The 18,210-nt window shown below is 41.4% G+C and overlaps 1 protein-coding gene across 3 annotated transcripts in view; it reads right to left on the reverse strand.

Moving 5' to 3' along the window:
• The window catches only part of Fam13a (family with sequence similarity 13 member A), a 191,163-nt gene that overhangs the window by 87,818 nt on the left and 85,135 nt on the right, over window positions 1-18,210 (reverse strand). For all 3 annotated transcript variants that reach the window (XM_070022269.1, XM_070022271.1, XM_070022270.1), the window contains one exon: window positions 13,495-13,658. In XM_070022269.1, coding sequence (XP_069878370.1) covers window positions 13,495-13,658 — 164 coding nt within the window. The remainder of the gene's footprint in view (window positions 1-13,494; window positions 13,659-18,210) is intronic.

The following is an 18,210-nucleotide window of genomic DNA, read 5'->3' on the forward strand; positions in this document are numbered from 1 at the left end:
CATAAGCAGAAAAAGCCGGAAGTGGTGCTGTGGCTCAAGTGGTAGGGTGCTAGCCTTGAGCTGAAGAGCTGAGAAACAGTACCTAGGCCCAGAGATCAGGCCCCATGGCTAAAAAAAAAAAAAGGAAAAAAAATCCCACAGGGATAGAAATTATGGACTTGTTTTTCCAAAGACTTACCCTTGAATTCTAATGGTGTATCTTGCTTTGGAGATGGTGTATGGGTGATGACGCTACCATGTGTTTTAGGCTTGCTGGACTCTTAAGTGGCCCACAAGGCTCGTTTCTGAGACTCTAAAGTCCTCAGGAGCTGCAGGGTGGGGACTGGGGCTAGGAAGAGGAGAAATGATTGACAGAGAGACCAGCTTTAGAAGCCTGGACAACTGGGGGGTGCTGGCTCAGAGCTCTCTGCTTTGCCAGGTTAATGGGCCCCATTATTTTCAGGATAGAAATCAAGCCCCAGTGAAGCCATTGATGGAAAGCCAAGGACACACGGTGATCACTCATGGTACATAAAGTAGTAGTTACACAGAAATTCACACTGAAGCTTTTCCTATGAAAAAGAAGTGAAGCCTGCACATCTCTAACTACTCAGGAGGCTGAGATCTGAGGATCAAGATTCGAAGCCAGCCAACACGGACAAATCGGAGAGCCTCTCTTATTATTATTATTATTATTACCAAATTAAACAAGGGGGGGTTTCAATTCAACATGTCACTTTCTGAGTACAATGCATCTAGAACAATGTCCATGCAGTCATCATGTTTAATGTACCTATGTGAAAATGGAACCAGGTGACTTGTACAGATAGGAGTTGGCAGGGGGGGGGGGTGGTGGTGGTGAGTTGGTAATAGGGCGACATTGATCAGAGAGACTCTTATTATCTTTAGTTAATTATCTCCAGAAAGCCAGAGCTATCGCATGGCTCAGGTGGTAGAACACCAGCCATGAGTGGGAAAAGCTAAATGTGAATGTGAGGCTCTGAGTTCAAGTCCCAGTATATACAGACACAGACACATACACACAGATACACACACACACACACACACACACACACACACACACACACACACACACACACACACACATTAATATAAGAACTTAGGGACTGCAGCTTCTGCATTTAAAAAAAAGTGGATAAAAATAAATTTTTTGAGATGACTTACATAATTGTTCCCCAGCTCCTCTGAGGACAGGGAAAACTCCACAGTTTTGCCAGATGGAATCTCAGTGAGTGGTCATTGCCAATAAATAAGTGCTCTGAGCACATTTTCCTGGAATGAGATTCCCCGGGCCTGGCTTTCTCCAGGCTTCCACTGGGAGTCCAGATAATACTGTTTCTGTTCTCACAAAATAAGTTATGTCCCACACCACAGCTGCTGCTACACCTGAGATCAGCTGCCTCAAATTACCCCAGTGACTTGTCACCCTGCGAAAGGATATTTCCTGACAGAGAAGCAAAGCAGTACGGCTTCCGTAGAGACATGTCAAAACTGCTCAGCATGATATGGTAATTGACTGGCTGAGCCTATCCATACAGCATCAGATAAATCCTTCCTATTTCTAAGACATGAATTATTGAGCAGAAGCATAAAAATCTCTGAATCTCAATGCACTGGCTGGGTCACATTGATTTACTTATTAACCTAATGTAGGATGCTTTGCTATGAGCCATCCCAACAAATGAATAAGCAGAAATAGGATTTAAAAGAAAAAAATAAGAGGAAGTGGTGATTGTTCGCTATTCTTAGTAAAGAATCTATCACATTGAGGGAAAAATGAAAAGTCATGGTATCAGTCTTAAAGTGTCAGTCTATGGTGCATTTGAAATAATTTCATGTTTAAACATCTTTTTTAAAGTAAGCTGGTTTGAAAATTAGACAAGGCCCTGAGTTCAAGTTCAAGTACTGCCCTCCCCAGAGGTGTTTGATTTTGACCCTGACCTTCTAACTAAAATACAGTCAGATAGTTTCTAGTAATCTATATGCCAGAAAGAATCAGAAAGTATAAGAATAGATTTGCCATGCATACTGCAAACAGAATTAGAAAAAATATTATTTAAACTTAAATTTAAAGCCCAGAGAAACGTCAAGGTTTGAATCATTAGAGTAATTGTGTCAAGGGGCAGATTTGGACACATACTGACTGAAATATCAGAGACCTTCATTTTAAACAGAAATTGCAGTAGATACTTGGTTCCTATGGAATAGTTTAGAAACTTGGGCTAGCCATGTCATAGAAGCAGATACCGTTAGTATTTTCCCATCAAGTCCACGAACTCTTTTCAAACCTACTTTGCATACTTTGGTTAAGCAGGTCCAAGGGTGAGCATAGCTCAGAAAATGGTGGCTGGACCTCACCGCCTGCAATTCCCGCTTAGTCAGAACAACAACCAGGACACCTGACCACTTTTCAAATTGTATTCTACAGGATAGTCTTTGGAACCTCAGAGCTAAGAGTCCTAATTTCATCTTGGCTTCCCTAGACAGTGCACAAATATCAAAAACTTGGCTCCAAGCAGCAGACAGTGAAACACAGTAGGAAACAAACACAAGCTCAGGAAGTAATTAGAGTGCCTGGATGAAGTACAAACACGGAGTGGTTATGGTAGGACTTCAGAAATGAAGGGAGCCCTGGTCAATAGCAGGAGCGAACAGATTAGATAACTTGAAGGGCAAAGGGTACAGTTAATGTTGACTATTAATTGATTATGAAGCCTGTCAGGATCACAATTTGTATGAAGTGCAAGGCTGTAATATTTTACTATACCATGAAGTAGCCTTTGCCTGGGAAATGTCACAAATTTTTTTGCCACAAGTACAGAGAATTACAAAGAGGAAAAACGCACAGATTCCTCCTATTAAATAAGCAGCAGGTGATGGGTGAAAATACAATGGAATAACACAGATTTACAGGGAGAAAGCACAGTTGTTTAAACTCTCTCTCTCTCTCTCTCTCTTTTGGTGAAAGGTCTATACTGGGGCTTGAACTCAAAGCTCTGTTCTTTTTTTTTCTACTAGAGGTTGGTGCTCTACCACTTGAGCCACCTCTACGTCTTGACATTTTTTTTTCTGGTTAGTTGAAGATAAGAGTTACATGGATTTTCCTCCCCAGTTTGGTTTTGAACACTGTTCACCAGATCTCAACTTCCTGAGTAGCTAGGATACAGGTGTGAGCCACCAGCTCCCAGCTCTATATCTTCAAAGGAGCTGAGAACACAAGATTTCCATGGGTTAGTACTTTCTAACAACTACAAGAGAGACAACTGACATGTAGCTTTCTATTATTGGAATTTTTACTAAGAGCTAGAGACAAATGTGAGAATGATTTGAGTGGAGGAGATAAATCTTCAGGGTAGGTGAAGTTCTACTATTGGAGTTCCTACAGCCAGAGCTTTGGATTCAGAGGACTTAGAACATACAGGCCCTCTCCTTCAGAAACTCACAATCATGGTGGAGAAAAAGTATAAACACACAAAAGGTTCAAGTAACCTGAGAGAAGATTGGCAGGGAAAAACTGTAAAATAATCAGAAGACCTGTATTTAATCTCAGCCTGTCAATTAAGTACAGGCATCCTAAATAACTCACCTAATTCAAAAAACACTCTGAAATGTGGTTTCCTCATCCAAGGTCACCCTTTAGACATGATTTTATTTTTTTTTCAAATGAAGCTACTTGATAAATTAGTGGTAAAGCCAGGAAAAAGTAATGGTAATTTTTATGGTAAAAATTTATGGTAATTTTTGGAGCAAATATCAAGATAAAATCTGACACATGATTTGATCTGGAAGAAAATATGTGGAACAAACATAGTCCTAGAATGTATGGGTTATGGGATGGCTGCAGGTATGAAAGGAAGTCAAGCATCATGCTAGAGATTGATTGACTCTTGAATGTCCCCTAAAGGATGATGCATTCAAGGCCTGGGCATAAATCAGTGACAGTACTGAAAAATGGTGGGACTGTTCATATTTGTGTGCTAGTGAAGGGAAGTTAGGTCACTGGGGATGTCTTCTTCATTTTTGCCAGTTCTAGGACTTGAACTCAGGGCCTGGGTGCTGTCCCTGAGACTCTGTGTGCTCAAGGCTCAAGCTCTCTATCACTTGAACTATAGCACCACTTCCAGCTTTTTCTGAGTAGTTTATTGGTGATAAGAGCTTCACGGACTTTCCTGCCTGGGCTGGCTTAGCGATCCTCAGATCTCAGCCTACTGAGTAGCAAGAGATCGTGAGCCACCAGCGCCCAGCTGGGAATGTCTTCTTGAAGGAGATGTTGGGTCTTGGCACCTCCACTCCCTTTTGATTCCCAAATACCATGAATGAAGCAGGCTTCATCTGGCACATTCTCTCCACCATAATATACCGTGTTACCACAGGCCCAAACCATAGCACATAACAAGACCGTGAGTCAAAGTGAACGTTTTCTGCCTTTAAGTTGGTGATCTCCAGTGTTTTGTCACAGCAATAGAAAACTGACACCCTAATGGAAGAAAAGAAGGCTGGAAAGGAAGGTGAAACAAGGATTTTCTGGTAGATCATCACCAAACAAGCCACAAAACAGTTCTGAGCAGGAGTGAGACATGTCTAAACTTCAGTATCTGCCCAGGTGGAGAGGGGAGGGGGTGTTGGTAAAGTAGGGATGCTGGATCTGGCCGGTGCCATCGTGGCCACTGGTGGTGGATGACAGGATCTTGGGTTTAACTGGTGCTGTCTTGTCTTAATGGTGGAGGGCAAGGAAGTCCCACCTCCCAGGTGATAGGTGTGCCTAAATTGCAAAGGCAGAGGTGGGGACTTGGACAATAGATTACTGGACCTGCCAGTCTTGGGTAGAGAACACTCAAAGTCCTTGTGTTCCCTGACCTGACCTTAGTTAGGACCGGACCAGCTCAGATGCTGTTACTGCTATGCCATGCCTCCTGTTGCCATGTTCATGTCTCCTTGTCTCCTGGCACTCCTCCCAGTCAACATGGCTTCCACTTCAGCTCCCCATTGGGGCTGATCTGGCATGCTGGTATTGTCTTTCTGCTCTTTCTTTCCTCTCTGGCTCTCATGGCTCAGTTTTCTAACAGTGTTAAGTATATTCGCTGGGCTGCAGATCTTTGTGCAGATCTGCAGACCACCGGCACTTCAACAGAGGCTCCAAATTCAACCTCTCAAAATGCAGCTTCTCTGTTTTCTCATGGTACAACAAAATGGGACCAAATAAAGAGTATGAGATTGTCAGAGAGCATTCTGGTATTGGCTGGCTTACAGATAGTGGTGGGGTGAGGGAGGTGGGTTATTTGAAGGACTTACTGGTCAGAGTACAGCTCAGGAGAGAAGCCTGGCAGGAAACAGAGCCAGGTGCCATTATTTATAGTTAGGAACTAGAGACAGAGATAGAAAAATAATTTGAGTGGAGATAAGTCTTTCAGGCAGGTGGAGAAAAGACTGAAGTGATCTAACTGCAGAGCGGTGGAGGCCTCAGGGTAGAACTCATGGGAAATTGAGGAAAGGGAGGTTGGAGACACCGAAGAGAAATTTTACTAACAGGATTTGCTGACTGATCACAGAGTCTGGTATCTGGGAGAATGAAATACATGGCCAATTTGAAAAGGAAAAATGAGGACCTGAGTTCCATTGGGGCACAGTTCGATGCCAACCTGGTCAAACACATCTGAGAGTCTTAACTCCAATCAACCAGCAAAAAGCCAGAAGTGGTGATGTGGCTCAAGTGGTAGAGCACCAACCTTGAGTGGAAAACTAAAGTGAGGGCTAGAGGCCTGGTCAGGACCAGCACAAAAAAAATTTAAAGAAACAGTGAGCCATTACCATATATCCAGTATGATGAAATATGCTTCTTTTAAAGAGAAAAAGAATGAAATGCATTCTTATATAAATACACAGAAACAAAAGTAGGAAGACATACAGCTAAACCTATCATCGCCACAGCCCTGGGGAAGAGGCTAGAGAAGGATTGTGGAGGGCAAGAGTCATTGGGAATTTCAATCCTATTAGTGATGTTTCAAAATGTTCTAAAAGGAATGTAGGGGCAAATGCAGTCAAGAATCGCATGTCTATCCTACAACAGTAAGAAGAGTAAGGGAAGGGGTAGGAAGGGGAGAGGTGGGTGAGAATGTTAAAAGGGTGACATGGATCAAGATATATTGTATTCATAAACTGCTTTGTTAAATGGAAATTCCTTTGTACAACCACTTAAAGAAAGTAACAAAAAGAAAAAACCCTTCTGAACTCTGAAGAAGTAGTACTTAAAAATAATTTAAAAAATTATAAAAGCTAATATATATTCTAAGTAGCTAATTTGTATTGAGAAAAAGGGATAAATAGGGGCTGGGAAGGTATCTTAGTGGTAGAGTGCTTGTCTTGCATGAATGAGGCCCTGGGTTCAATTCCTCAGCACCACATAAACAGAAAAGGCCCGAAGTGGCACTATGGCTCAAGTGGTAGAGCGCTAGCCTTGAACTGAAGAGCTCAGGGACAGCACCCAGGCCTAGAGTTCAAGCCCCATGACCACCACCACCACCAACAAAAAGGAATAAATAAGTCATAAAGTGTGTTTATACTAGAACATACTGTCCCAGGGAAAGCTTTGTTTGGGACACACACACTGAAAAGGGCAATTTAGCATCATCTCCCTTATAACTATCAAATTAAAAGCACATCTACCAAGACAAGTGAGAATATTTTTCTTCAACTATGTTCCTCAGCATATTTATATAAATATTTGTCATCGATGGCTAGGGATGTAGCTCAGAGGTAGGTTCTGTGTCTGGTTTACAGAGCCCTGGGTTCAATCCCCACTAACAACTGGCATTGTGATGGCTGTTTATTTATTCCCATTACAGAAAACGTAAGCATGTTAATCATTCTTTATCACATAATACTTTTCTTTAAGAGCCAGGCACAAAACTTCCATTAATTGTCCAAATGTCTCTAGGCATCTGACCTTGAATGAAGACCTTGAGTTTGTGTTGACATCAAACCTAAAGACACTTTTGCTAAGTCTCAAACTTACCTTAATCCTGATGGTACACCAGCCAAATCTTCTGCTTGTGACTAATAGGCCTAGGAGGGAGTGTGTGTGTGTGTGTGTGTGTGTGTGTGTGTGTGTGTGTGTGTGTGTGTGTGTGTGTGTGTGACTGTGTTGTAGCTTTTAATCTTTCTGTTTTTTTTCTGTCTCCTTAGAACACCAAACACTTGAATAACTTTTGATTAGGGTCCAGGAAACTACAGCCAAAATCCTTCCAGGATGAGCAAACAAATAGTGCTTCCTTTCCCTCTCTCTCCTCCTCATCACCTTGCAAAAGGTCTTGACTTTTGATTTTGCAACTGAGCTCTGCTGTCTTAGAACAAAAGTATGAAGGAAAAGAGAAGAAACTCTTATGAAAATGCAGCTAACACAACTCAGGACAATGTTATATTTAGCAGTGTGCAGCCAAGTAACTTTCTTGTTATACCACATTCAGTTTTCTCGGTCTTGGTTTGGCTTTGGCGCGAGGGCTTGCACCAGGGCCCTGACATTTCTTTGTACTCTACCAGTGAGCCTTACCCAAGCCCAACCCGGGCCTATGCTTGCCTATTTCAAACAGTGTTACAGAGTTACGCTTTATACAAGTCTTACCTGTTTCAGATGTGTACAACTCAATGATCTTTAGTAAACTTGACAAACTACAAATTACTTTCAGTGCATTTCCCTCCCTCCCTCCCTTTCTTTCTCCCTCCCTTCCCCTTTTGTTTCTCTCTTTTCCAGGTCTTCCATCATTTCTTTCATTGACATTTTCTACTTATATAGTCTAGACGGTCCCTCCTGCTTCTGCCTCCTGAATGCTGAGATTAGACACATGCATGACTATGCCTGGCTCCAGAATTTTTTTTCCAGAGTCTCTTTCCTAACATACTACTTGTCAACTGCAGTTGGCTTATTTAATTATGTGCTAGTACTCAGGGCCTGGGTGCTGTTCTATGTGTTTTCCTTTCCTTTCCTTTCCTTTCCTTCCTTCCTTCCTTCCTTCCTTCCTTCCTTCCTTCCTTCCTTCCTTCCTTCCTTCCTTCCTTCCTTCCTTCCTTCCTTCCTTCTTTCCTTCCTTCCTTCCTTCCTTCCTTCCTTCCTTCCTTCTTTTCTTTTTGTTCAAGACTAGCACTGTACCACTTGAGCCATAGCTTCACTTCCAGCTTTTTGGAGATTAAAGAGTCTCATGAACTTTTCTGTTCTGGTTGGCTATGAACCATGAGCCTCAGATCTCAGTTCCCTGAATATGTAGGATTACAGGTGTGAGTCACCAGCACCTGGCTACAATTTGGTTATTGTGATAATTCTCCCAATGGAGGATTTTTTCAAGGAATAAGAGTATCTTGGTTAGGGAAGGATGAAGGAGACACAGCTACCTTCCGTTCTCCAGTTGTCCTGTACTTCTGACCTCATTTGGCTGTCCATAGAGCTAGGGAAGATCAGGCACACGCATCTTCAGAACAAGTGTATTGCGTTAGAGTGACACTGTCCCGTCTTCTGTGAATTACAGTAGCATGCACACCTACTTCTATTATATTAAAAAAATCCTTCACTGTATTTTAGGAATCACTGCTGTTAGCTTTAGTGATTTCATTAGATTTAGCTGGCGTTTTTATTGAATAAAATGAACATTCCCCTAAACACTTTTGTCTGTGGCTATGAATTCAGAACAAATGATACCATTTAGTGATGTCTAACATAATGAAAAACTATTTCTGCCTAAGTTTTTTTCTTCAAATCACTCTCATTGCCAGGGAAAAACTCCAAGAGGACTTGGAATCTTCATTGTTCATACAACTATATCTCTGAATAGCTAATTTGAAGCATTTAAAGAAGCATAGAAAAATGTCATTCACCACATCATGTTCTAAGACAGAAAGTAGCTACAAAAATAATCAGTGTTATCCTAGTCTTCTTTGGACACTCAAAATGTTACATTTTAAAATGTCTTAACTCCTTTTGCGCCTTTACTTTTGACAGTCACCAAATGTAGAGCAGAAAAATAAGAAACATTCATATTTTCATTCTGTCAAGAACAAATGAGGTTTAAATCTATCTGGACCAAAAGGATAACTCAATGAGCCACTCTGACACAGTCAAAATGAATATAAATACAGTCTAGATCAACAACAAACAACTAGGGATCAATGGACTATGAAAATCAAACAAGGAACAGAGGACCAGAAATTAAGAGGTGTAAGAAAAATTAGGAGAGGGCTGGGAAGGTGGCTCAGTGGTAGAGCACTTGCCTTGCATGCATGAAGCTCTGGGTTCGATTCCTCAGCACCACATAAGCAAAAAAAAAAAAAAGCCGGAAGTGGCACTGTGGTTCAAGTGATAGAGTGCTAGCCTTGAGCTGAAGAGCTGAGGGATAGCGCCCAGGCCCAGAGTTCAGGCCCCACGACCGGACCCCCCCCCCCAAAAAAAAAAGAAAGAAAAAGAAAAATTAGGAGAAATAAGATTAGAAGAATGTAGGGGGAAAAAAGGAAGAAAAGGAAGATAACTGAGACTTAAATTCAGAGATAAGAAAAAGAAAATAAAAGAAAAAATATGTATAAAAATAAAGATATAAGTGAAAAAGAAATGAACTGTACAACCTGGGGGGATTGGGGGAGGGAAAGTGGGAGAAAAATGAGGGAAGGGGTAACAAGTTCCACAAAAATGTACTCACTGCCTTATGCATGTAACTGTAACTCCTCTGCACACCACCTTGACAATAAAATTAAATTTTAAAAGAAGAACAAATGAGACTATGTATAAGATTTGAAACAAAGAAGAAAAAGAAGCTGAGCACCAATGGCTCACACCTGTAATCCTAGCTCAGGAGGCTGAGAGCTGAGGAGTCTGGTTTAAACCAACTTGGACAAGAAATCCTGTGAGACTCTTACCTCCAATTAACTATGAAAAAACCAGAAGTGGTGCTGTGGCTCAAAGTGGTAGAATGCTAGCCTTGAGCAAAATTGCTCAGGATAGTGTCCAGACCCCCAAGGACTGACAAGAAAGAAAGAAAGAAAGAGAAAAAGAGACAAAGAAAGAAAGGAAGAAAGGAAGAAAAAAAGAAAGAAAGAAAGAAAGAAAGAAAGAAAGAAAGAAAGAAAGAAAGAAAGAAAGAGAAAGAAAGAAAGAAAGAAAGAGAAAGAAAGAAAAAAGAAATAAACTATGTCAATCTGGACCAAAGAGAAATTCCTACAACAAAGTTTCATATATTTCAAAGTTATCCAAAGTAGTCTATTAACTAAAATATCACTCCTTAAACATCCTGGAAATCATCCTTTACTCATTGTTGAACAATCACAGACCGTAATAATTGTAAAATACATCAGATTTGCTACATATATACTTCATAAGAACAGATATCACTGATTTTTTTAATTTAGGGTAATATACCCATATTGTTTTTATTGCTAAATGGTATTCCATTGTATGGAACATCATTTTTGCCCCCTCAAAGAGCAGCTTAAGAACTCAATATTAGGAATATAGGAATACTTCTTTGAAAATTCCTTGAAAAAGAGTTGGTAAGCCAAAACCCCACCCAGTGTACTCCTAACACACTACCAACTTCAGGACCAGCCCAATTAACAGACTATTGCAGAGAAAGGTAGAGGGATTTAGAGGAACCCCTGATGCAGATGAATTTTCATACACACAAAATCACTTTTATCATTTTTTTAAAATATAAAAGATATGGACTAGTCAATAACTTGTTTTGGCAACTAATAACTACAAATGGAACAAAATGAGCGCTCACAGCTTGGGCACTGTCCTTGAGCTTTTATGGGCAAGGCTAGTACTCTTTCACATGACCCATAGGTCCACTTCTGGCTTTACTGAGGGTACTTAATTGGAGATAAGAGTTTCAAAGACTTCCTGCCTGGGCTGGCTTTGAACCACAGTCCTCAGATCTTAGTCTTCTGAATAGCTGGGATTAAAGGTCTGAGCCATCAGTGCCCAACTTTGTAAATTTATTTTTTGAGAAATAAAAATTGGCATACCCATTTCCTTACTGTCAAGCTGTATCAATAATTTAAATTTAACTTTAGTTAAATTGGTTTTAATGATCCTCAACTGTCTTTTGATAGTGGCTGTAACAATTTACCCCAGGAACAAGTAAATAAAAACTAAAACTCTGCTGAAAGTGGAAGGTTTATGCCTATAATCCCAGCTATTCAAGATCCTGAGATCAGAAGAATAGTTTCAAGCAAGCTCAGGCAGAAAAATCCTTGAGATTTTTAGCTCCAATTAATCAGCAAAAATACAGACCAGAGCCATGGCTCAAGTGGTAAAGCACTAGTTGTAAACAAAAAAGCTGAGCAAGGTTATGAGGCCCTGTGTTCAAGCCCCAGTACTGACAGAAAAATAAACAACAAAACAAAAAGCTAAAAGTCTACCTGTAGATACAATAGCTCTATTGGACAGACAGAAGTTGGATGAATTTCTGCATGATAGGTTATAATATACAGACAATGTGGTTCTAAGTAAGATTGCCTGGCTGCACTTAGAGAAGTTGGAAGGTGTATAAGAACTTCCTAAATACAAATAAGGCATTTGTTTTAACCCAGTAAGCAGAGGACTAGGCCTGGGCTAAGGCAATGATTAGTTGGCTTTCCTTCTATAATCTCATTTCTTGGTTTGTTTATTAGAAATATAAATTCATTCTCTAAAGTTTGTACTTGCTGTATTTAAAGTAGAAATCTCTATTTTTCATTTATGATCAGATGAATATAAATGGTATATACAAAAAAATTTTATTTTCACGGTTTCACATACCTCAACAGGCTTTGTGTTCTCCAGATGATGAAGCTGATCTCTCCTGCCTCTCTTCTCTTGCATTTGCAGAAGCTCTTTCTTTCATCTCTCCGTCTGTCTGTCTGTCTGTCTGTCTACCTATCTGTCTGTCTGTCTGTCTGTCTACCATCTATATTTCTTTCTTTCTCTTTCTTTCTTTCTTTCTTTCTTTCTTTCTCTTTCTTTCTTTCTTTCTTTCTTTCTTTCTTTCTTTCTTTCTTTCTTTCTTTCTTTCTTTCTTTCTTTTCCCTCCCTCCCTCCCTCCCTCCCTCCCTCCCTCCCTTCCTTCCTTCCTTCCTTCCTTCCTTCCTTCCTTCCTTCCTTCCTTCCTTCCTTCCTTCCTTCCCCCCTTCCTTCCTTTTCTTTTCTCTCCTCCTCTTTCTTCTTCTCTTCCATTTCCTTTTCCTCCTCCTCCCCTTCTCTCCCTCCTCCTCCTCCTCCTCATTATCATTGTCTTCTTAGCCCAGGCCTTCTCTGACTTTGATTCAGACTATTATATTATCCTGTGGTAGCCTCTTAATACTCTTAGAGCTAAAATCCTCTTCCTCTTGGGCCTTTTCATACTGTATATCTTTATTGCCTTCCTCATTAGATGTTGGGCTTATAAACATGGCGCTTGACTGGCTTTGTTTTGTGAGGTAGCTCCTGTTTAACACAATTCCTGGACCCAGAGGTGACTGCCCAGTATCATCAGTTCAATGAAAGATGGGGTGCGCAAATCCTACAGCCTGCAATCAGGTCCTCAGGCCTCCCTCCACCTTCCCAGCTTTGTCTCCAGTGGACTGCTTTTTAACAACCAACCTCATTATGATTCCTGATTGGGTCTAGCTATATTCTCTGGTCTTCTTCTTCTCCTACCCAAATTATCATCATTTTCTAAGATCCATCTCAAATTCCATCTCTTTTATAATGTAAAGATAGCAAGCTTTGTAAGAGTTCATATAGAATAGTTTAAAATTCCCTTGAGTCTCTCTAATATTTAAACATTTTAGAAATAGGTTATAAGCTATCATATTTGCTATGAGAAAATAAAACTCAGGCTCCAGTTTACATCTTCTTTACTGTGGAGCATATCACAGAAGTTTGCTTTCAGGTATTAGTAGGCAACATCAAAATTAGTTTGTAGGATCTGATTCTAGCAACAGCTGTGATTTCTACCTAAACTTACAGATCACATTTTCCTCTGAACATTCAATGAAGATAGCTAAAAAGTACATCTTCCACTTGAACTGGGATTTCAGCTTACTCCTATTAGTTAAGTCATGTGTTTGAATCCAGAGAAAAAAAGAGACATTTCTCATCTCCTCTGTGATAAGAATTAGTCTGGATCCTAGCTATTCAGGAAGATCCGATCTGAGGATCATGGTTCAATGCCAGCCTAGGCAGGAAAGTCTGTGAGACTTATCCCTAATTAACCATCAAAAAGCTGGGGCTCAAGTGTAGAGTGTTAGCCTTGAGCAATAAAATTCAGGGATAGCACCTAGGACCTGAGTTCAAGCCCCAGAGCTTGGCACGTACACATAACAAAAAGAACAGTCAGAAAATTCTAACGCCTTAGAATGGATCTAAATATTTGCTGATCTAGGTCAGTCCCTGGTGGTCCCTGTAGGAGATACAGGCAGATGCATCTCCGTATGTGGGACCGTAGGTCAGGGCAGGTGATGTCATTTGTGTCAGGAAGATAAAGGAAACTTGCCAACCTGTGTACCCACTTGATACCATCAGCATCTTCTGCTGAATTCTCGCCATCCAAGCTGGGCTTTCTACCACTGAGTGGCAGGCTGATCTGAGGAACGCCATCAGACAGCTCTGGGCGTGGTATCCTGTGGCCCTCAATACATCCTGCACTCCTGGACTTTGGTATCTAAAAGATTAAAAAAAAAAAAAGAGTAAGGGGAAGTAGAAAAAGAGAAATAAAAAGCTTTAAAAATTATAAGTGGGATTTTGGAGACTCATGCTTATAAACTAGCTACTGAGGAGGCTGAGTTCTAGAGGACTGAAGCCAGCCAACAAAGAACAATTTGTTCCATCCTCAAAATAACCAGCCAAAAATCTGGGCTAGAGGTATGGCTTAAGTGATAGAATGCCAGTTGAGTAAGTACAAGGCCCTTTGTTCTAATCTCCATACTGGCCCCCTCAGTTAAGTTATTAAAGATAGATCATGCATTGTAATTTATTGGTAAAGCTATTGAGATAGGTATAGAATTTGAAATACTTACAAGGTAATTCCCTAGCAAAGGGTATAAGAAGGGGAGATAACCAAGGGGTAATTTCAAGCCACACATGGCCCATATTACTTTCTGTGATTTTGACACAAATCCTCTCCTTCTAGCCTTCTTTAGGATAATCACATTATATAAAGAGAGGTGGCAGTGTGTTTTCCAGAGTGGAGGGAAGAAGAAAGAGTTGGAAAGCAGTGGTGTGTGGGGGGGGTTGTCTATGGTTTGGATTTGGGGTATCTCTGGTGGTGCATGTCCTCTCTCTTTTTGCTTCCAGTCACAAGTGAACACGCACGCCACCAAGACATTCTCACTGAAGTCTGCAAAGCAATGGACCACTTGACCATAGATTGAACGCTCCAGCCAAAGAAAACTTCTCGTCTCTTTGAAGTTGATTATCTCAGGCATTTTGTTATAGTGAACACTGATGGACATAGGCCAGGAACCATTGGAACAAAGGAAGTCAGTTTAGAAAAGTGTCTGGAAACATGCACTGGGAAAAATGTGCAGGAGTTTACTGATAGTTTCTATTGCATCTTTTTTCTTTTTATTTGAGACAAGGGCTTGTGATGTTTCCTGAACTGGCCTCAAAGTCCCAGGTTCGAGGAATTCTTCTAGGTTGGGCTCCTGCTTATCTGAGGCGACAAGTGCCCAGTGCCCACCCTGTAATCCTCTCCTGTGTGGCAAACATGATGTAACAGACATGGAAGTGAATAACTGAGCAAACCACAGCCTTTTAGTTCTCTCCTGTCTGTAAAACAGAGCAGTGTGGGGCTCACACCAGTCAGATTGACTTTTAGACTACCTAAAGTTTGTGTTACCTGCAACTCAGAAACACCCTCCTGCTCTCCAAATGAAAATATGCAAGATATATGTGTACAACCCAAATTCTTTTCCCCAACTGTGTGAAAAGCACATCACATATTACCCTCTCACTTTAGTCTCTTCCTTATTTTTCTCTCTTTAAGTCATTCAGCAACTTATGAATGTGCAGGCCAAAGTTATATAATCCTGTAAGTCACTTATGAAAACAAAATCCTTTGCTCATAGGGATTCAGCCATTGGCTGTAGGAGGCGGCCTCTAGGTGTGTGCTGTGTGATTTACAGCTACAACTCAGACACCAGCCATTCCAGGAATTTATAAAAGGAGGACATTCCACGCATGTCTTTGCAGGTACAGGAACTCTAATTGTAGCAATTCTGAGTTTACTTTAGAATTTAAGGTGCACACCGGAACAAACAGAGATGTCCTTCCTTCAAGAGTATAAAATGAGAAGCCATTCTGCTCAATGCTTGTGTCACTGTTATTGCAAATGAGCATGGAGGCTGTGCCAAGTGCAAGAATTCTCCATACTTGCCCACTTCTTTCTTACACCTGCTCAAGGAGGCAGGAATTATGATCACCACTTCCAAGCTCTCCGGGGTGATCATTGCCTGGATCCCCAAGAAGTCCTGAAGTCCTTCGGAGGGTAGAACAGGACAGGACACTACCTCCCAGAGTCAAATTAGACAGAAGGGAGGAGTCCAGGTGAATTGTCACGTTGACACCTGGATAAGTTTTCCCTGGACGTCCTCCTCATCCTCTTCATCAACCTATTCAGCCCCTGCAACTCCTATGCAGGAGAGCAAGATCAGTGCTCCCTTCCCCGTGACCACTACTCAGCTCCAGGGAGAAGTTGAAAAGCACTGGGAAAGAGATGCAGATTCTTCTCTTTTGGCAGATTACTTTTTGTGGGGGGAAATTATTAACATGTACTAGGGAGAATTTGGTACATGCAGGGTACCAGGACAGACTTCTTAAGCATGTCTTCTTTCCCACCCTCCTTCCCTTCTTCCTTCCTTCCCTCTTTCCCTCCCTCCCTCTCTTCCTTCCTTCCTTCCTTCCTTTCCTTCTTTCTCTCTTTCTTTTTTATACTAAAATGGGTCAATGTTTTAAAAAGTCATAAATAATTTAAAAATCATCTTGATCTAATTTTAGGACAACTCTGTACTTAAAATCTATAATAATAATAATAATAATAGAACATAAGCTCAATTTCACTTCATTTGTCAGAAAAAATGACTCCTGTGAAATGACAGTTTGTGATTCTTGTTAGCAGAGCTTGTCTTGACATGCAAACCTCATGAATTATAGCTTCACAGTGTGGCCCAAGCAAGCAGCAACCACTCAGGGAGACAACTTGGCTTTCTCCGACCTGTCCCTTTCTCCCCCATTCCCCCCGTCTCCCCCATCCTCCCCCCATTCTTCTTTGCAAAACAGAACATCCTAGTAGAAAATTTTGTTTTGTTAACTGCTGCAGCCCAGCCCAGCCTTTTAGAACAGCACCAAGCAAACAGCAGTGGCCATTAAATATTTGTCTGGGATGACAAATGAGATGAATGAGTGAATCACCTGAGAAATCAGGTGATTTCTCCTCCCCTCTCCCTTCCTCCCAGAGGACTGACTAGTTCACAGGCCAATCCTGCCTCAAAGCATACACTCTGCTGTCAAATAAACTTTACTTTCATCTTAGAAGTTTTGCTTATACTCAGCTCGAAATCTGTTAAAGAATTAGCGATTGGTAGGCAGGTGGGATGCAGGTGAATTTCTAGCGCGTGAGGTTTATTACTGCAGGCCGGGGAAAGGAAAGCTGAGTACTATATCTACTGGCTCAGCTGCGGGGGACTTGGGGTTCTGGCGTCTATACTGTTCTCAGGGCTGCATAGGTAAATCTGCACCTGCACCACCCATCAATACAGACACAGGCTTATTTGCAATTGTATCAAGTTTTTTGTTTTTGTCTTTTTTGTCAGTCACGGAGCTTGAACTCTGGGCCTGGGAGCTGTCCCTGAGCTCTTCAGCTCAAGATGAGCACTCTACCACTTGAGCCACAGTGCCACTTCCGGTTTTCTAGTGGTTTATTGGAGATAAGAGTCTCACAGACTTTCCTGACCGGGCTGGCTTTGAACTGCGATCCTCAGCTCTCAGCCTCCTGAGTAGCTAGGATTACAGGGATGAGCCACTGGTGCCTGGCTTATTGAGTTTTTTTTTTTTTTAAGACTTCGGATCTTTTATCAGGGAAACAAAGCAACTGTTTGAGCAGTTTAAGAGTTCAGAGAGAAGAGTTTCATTCTGTTAGGAATACAAAATTTTCCCTTATAACTTTTCATCTTTTTTTTTCCTTTCATATTTTGGAGTCATTCTTGAACTCAGAGGGGCTTGAGCTCAGAGTCTGGGTGCTGTCCCTGAGCATTTTTACTCAAGTTGGTGCTCTACTACTTGAGTCACAGCTCTTTTCACAGCTCTTTGATATTTTATTAGCTAAGAATCCCCACAGACTTGTGGGCCCAGGTTGGCTTTGAACTAGCTAGGATTACAGGCATGAGCCATGACCTGACATATAAGTTTGTATCATCTAAATCTGTCATCTCATCTTATTCCTTTAGCCTCAAATTCTCACCAGTTTCGAGGATAGCATTAGGCAGGAAGATGAAACCTTAAAACAAAATATTCTCTGGAAGCTTGTGAAAGTGAAGCCACTGAAGTAGCCTTACTAAACAGTCAGTGATTTGTTACTGTAAGTGTACATCACACCATACCTTAAGAGGTTTAAAAATTCCCCTGGCCTAAAACCATTCACTATTTTATTTCTCTGTCTCAGGTAATAGATCTGAGAAGTAAACAAACAAACAAACAAACTTACAATAGTGTCCCTCTAGTTCAAAGTGTTAAAACATGTCAGAGAGAAAGCATTTTTTTTCCTTTGAAGTTTCTAAAAGTGTTAAGACCAAAAAACAAAGTTAACATCAAATAACCAAGTTGCTTGAGAGGGAAGGGAGAGAGAGGAGAAGGGAGGAGGGGGAGGGAGGAGGGGGTGGCATGCGGGGGAGGTCAGGGGGGACTGGATCTCTCCTGTGGAGAGGTCATTAGAAGGAAGGGCAGGGTGTAGAGCAGCCTGGGGGGCATTGTGAGGGCTACAGCCAGTGCAAACTTCTCTCCTGATGTTGTCAGAGAAGCCAAAAGCTAGGTCATCCTCTGAGCATGGAGGTGTGAAGGAGGAGACCATAGGGACAAGGAGATGGTATAGTAGAGCTGTTCACAAATGAAGAATGAGGGGCTGGAGAAGCAGGGGCCTCCTGTGGCCTGAGGCTGTCAACCAGCCCAGTGGGACTTCAGCTTAGTGATGTGGGTCTCCCAGCTGTGCTCAGCTGCTAGGG

This window comes from Dipodomys merriami, unplaced genomic scaffold (genome assembly GCF_024711535.1).
Source record: "Dipodomys merriami isolate MVZ:Mamm:240054 unplaced genomic scaffold, mDipMer1.0.p SCAF_15, whole genome shotgun sequence".
NCBI lineage: Eukaryota > Metazoa > Chordata > Mammalia > Rodentia > Heteromyidae > Dipodomys > Dipodomys merriami.